Here is a 4,097-nt window from a genome sequence, read left to right on the forward strand (position 1 = left end):
TTACTTGTATGACTGTGGTAGAGTGTGCCCAATTTTGGGTCGTAGCAACCTTAGATTTGCCGGTTGCCACCCCTTCGCCACCATAGACGTGGCTCAAGTAAGACAAGCTGCACTGCCCAAAGGAACACTTACAGAGCTTCAACTTCCAAGGTTGTGTTTCATACTAGTATGTCACTGAACAAAACCTAGAGTACACTTGCGTAGCAGAGGAGCCAATGTTTCGTTCATGGCACTAAGGAAAGTAGCCGGTGCTTCCATGAGCCCGAACGACATCTGCAATACTCATAATGTTCGTTGTGAGTTTGGAAGGACGTCTTGTACTCTTCTCCTTTGGCCATTCGGATCTGCTGATATCCCGCCCTCAACTCGAGCTCCAAAAACCAAGTGGCACTACTCAATTTATCCATAACATTTACATGGTACTTTGACTTCACAATAGAGGTAGTGGTAGTCTGGTAGACAATGCAAACTCACCAAGATTGTCGGGGATGGATATCATTTCTACCATTTGATGCTTGATGAGTCTAATTTATATGACGATTTTATGTTTTATTCTATGCCTACATAGTAGGTTGTGTTGTATTTTATTGCGTTCACGCACTTTTTTTGTCCATTTTCCGAAGGATGCGTTTTCAGAAGTAATTGGAATGCTAAGAAAGAACTTCAGGAAAAGGTGATAACATCACATCAATTGATGTGATAAATAACTACCATAAAAGAATGGAGACATTGGGAGAAGCTAGGTGATGTGCAGGGCCTCCAGGGCACGCGCTTGTACTAGCCGGGGGCACCTCCCCCTGATCGACTAATTCCTTCCCGTGTAATCAGGTCAGAGATCAGACGCACGCAGACACTAGAAACACATCCCGAACACAAAACCCTAGCCTCTGGAAGGCATTCGGAGGGGGAATGGGCAATGATGAGATCGCCATCTTCGCCACCCATGCAAGGGGGGCGTCGGCATCAAGCATCTCCATCAGCATCCATCTCCACCTCGTTGTAATACCAAACCCCTCATGGATCACTACGTGTGTATTACTCAGTCGTTCCATGCACGTTTACCACAACTATCTATATGATGTTTGCCGTCGCGTGCGAGCAAACCCCTAGTTCTTCCACGAAGGACTCAGGCCTGGCACACAGCGCTCATGGCACAAACCAAACTAACCATGTATCTTTTCATATATATACCATAACTGATCTGGGGAAATATCAGCTTAACAAGGGTAAAGCTGTCTGGCGAATGTTCACTGGGGGTGAGATGCCAGTGAACGCCCCTAGAGGCACACGGTCTAGATCCAATGGGTGACAGTTTTCGACGATTTTTACACTAAAAATGAAATCATGCTTAGATGTTTTCAAAAATCTGAAAAGGTTTCTAGACAAAGGTAGCGATGTAAATTTTCAATATGAAAATTGAAACATCTATAATGTATGAAGAAAAGTTCTGAATGTATTAAAAAATCTGAATAAATTAATAAAATTAAACTTATGAATTAATAGTAGTTTATTTTCTGGAAACTTCTGTCTAAGAATGCAACAAATTTCTGGAAAGCCGCATCAACCTGATAAGAGTATGAAAGTAATCCACTAACAATTACCCTTTTTTTGTCAGCCAGGAGCATAGGATCAGAAAATGCAGTTTGCATGCAAAGTTGCAAAGTAGCGAAGCCATCACCCAGTCAAGAACGCAGACAAAAATATGGATGGTGATCAGCGCGAGCATGCTTCAGTGTAAATGCATAAATAATGCAGAGATCAAATTCACTGGGGACACCACACAGTGGCAGTTACAAGTTACCACACAATGGAAAATTGGTCATTCTACTGCTCTCCACAATGATCAAACCATAACCATGGGGGGCTCAGCTACCTACGATGCGCTCAGATTGAAACACACCAACAAGGCCCTCCACAACACATAATCTAAAATGCAATCAAGCTAGCGATCACAAGCACACCGACGAGGACCAGCAGCATCTTCAAGTAGACATCGATCTGGCCCTGCGGCGCCTGGGGCGGGAAGCCATGCCCGTGCCACCCATGGAAGTCATGCCCGTACCCGTACGGAATCCCGGCAGCGGGTCCATACGCCGGCGGGAACCCGTGCACCTGGAAGTTCAGCAGCGGGAACAGCCCCCCGATCGCGGCGGAGAACGTGTAGTTCCCCCGCCGACCGCCGGCCATGGCGCCGCCACCAGGGAACCACGGGTTTTGGTTCGGGTGCGGGTAATGGTCGCGGTGATCAGGCGGCGGAGCGGTGGCGCGCCGCTGCCCGGACGGCCTGCTCGGGATCTGCGGCCCGTCGGATGAGCTCGGCCGCGGTTCGGCGGAGGTCTTGCCGCGGCCGTAGAGGGGGACGAGCCTGTCCTCCTCGACGTTGGCCTTGCAGACGGGGCACTCGGGGAAGTGCGCGTGGACGTGGAGCCACTCGTAGAGGCACGGCCAGCAGAAGAGGTGGCCGCAGAGGGTCACCACGGGGTCCTGGGCCAGCTCCAGGCAGATGTTGCACTCGAAGCTGCCCGATGTTGGGTCTAACCCTAGCTAGCTCGAACTAGTTTTGAGGGATGAAGATAGACGAAACAAGAAACGGAGATAGATTGTTTTTCTGACAACAAACCACGGCGCCGAACGCCTCTTTTCCCTGTCATATATATAGCTGGACAAACCAGAACATATCTGGACTCCTTACCACCTATGTATATCAATCTGACGCACTAACAAACCAAATCCTGGCCGGCTTTGTAGCCTACGAGACGTAGCGCCCAAGCCTTTGTTTTCCTACGCAAGCACGTACGAGTGCCCAACAACCTGCTCGCCTACGCTGTCTCTATGACGCGTTCTAACGCGTCCAGCTACTGCTGCTAACCGACTACGACTCAATTATGAGCATAGACTCGACACGCACCCAACGCACGCACACATGCACACTCGCCATGGCGTCCGGTACGACCAACACACACGCACACATTGGTCACCACCACCGCCGTGTCTTATTCATAACAATCTCCCCCTAAGACACAACCTACAGTAAGGTCGGCTCGTCGTCAATGTCGGCGAGGAGCGTCTTCTCCTTCTTCGGCTGCCGGCAATCACGGGAGAAGTGGCCACGAACACCACAGCTGTAGCACTTCCCGCGCCGCCGTCTCATGCCCGAAGCCATGCTGCTCGCACCGTCGTCGTGGTCGAGGTTGCCGCCGCGCTGACGCTGCCGTGCCTCCCACTGGGCCGCCGCGAACATCAGCTGATCGCCGCCTCGTCCGCCATTGTCCTGCGTGCGCCGACGTAAGCGTTCGTCGAACGCCTTGAGCCTACTCAACGCCTCCTCGAACGCCATCGTCTCCACGTCGCAGAACTGCTCAATCCCGGCCACCGTGGCATACAACCGATCGGGCACCGTGTTGAGCAGTTTTTTCACCATGGCGGTGTCGTCGAGCGTCGAGCCGAGGCCAGCATACCTTGCTGCCATGCCGCCGATTTTGCCGGCGTACGCGTCCAGCGCCTCCCCCTCCTCCATGCGCAGGTTGTCAAACTCGCCACGGAGAGTGGAGAGCCGCGCCGCCTGGACCCGATCAGCGCCGACGAACCTCGTCTTCAAGTTGGCCCACACCTCAGCCGCCGTCTTCTTCGTCGATACCTGCATCAACAAGTCTTCGGAGAGCGCAGCGAACAGCACCGCCCTCGCCGTCTTGTTTTTCCCCGCGTCGACCGCCGCGTCGCCTGCCAGCGACACCGCTTCCCAGAGGTTCTGGGCGTCGAGGATGGCTTCGGCCTTGATCGCCCACACCGTGTAGTTGTCCGGTGTGAGCATCGGCATCGGCATCGACACCGTGCTACCCCCTGCGCCATGCGGGGCGATCGCCATGGCCACGAGCACTGGAACAAACGAGGCTCTGATACCAATTGTTGGGTCTAACCCTAACTAGCTCGAACTAGTTTTAAGGGACGGAGGTAGACGAAGCAAGGAATGGAGATAGCTTGTTTTTCTGGCAACAAACCACGGCGCCGAACGCCTCTTTTCCCTGTCATATATATAGCTGGACAAACCAGAACATATCTGGACTCCTAACCACCTATGTATATCAATCTGACGCACT

The 4,097-nt window shown here is 52.2% G+C and overlaps 1 protein-coding gene across 1 annotated transcript; it reads right to left on the reverse strand.

Annotated features, from left to right (window-relative positions):
- Positions 1-1,823: 1,823 nt before the first annotated feature.
- On the reverse strand, positions 1,824-2,938 carry LOC125546939 (E3 ubiquitin-protein ligase RNF5-like). The gene is made up of 2 exons (XM_048711027.1): positions 2,909-2,938; positions 1,824-2,544 (listed from the first exon to the last, which is right to left on the reverse strand). Exons 1-2 carry the CDS (start codon positions 2,936-2,938, stop codon positions 1,927-1,929), a joined length of 648 nt encoding a protein of 215 aa, XP_048566984.1. The 3' UTR covers positions 1,824-1,926.
- Positions 2,939-4,097: the final 1,159 nt, after the last annotated feature.

Source organism: Triticum urartu, chromosome 3, assembly GCF_003073215.2.
Source record: "Triticum urartu cultivar G1812 chromosome 3, Tu2.1, whole genome shotgun sequence".
NCBI classification, from domain to species: Eukaryota; Viridiplantae; Streptophyta; class Magnoliopsida; order Poales; family Poaceae; genus Triticum; species Triticum urartu.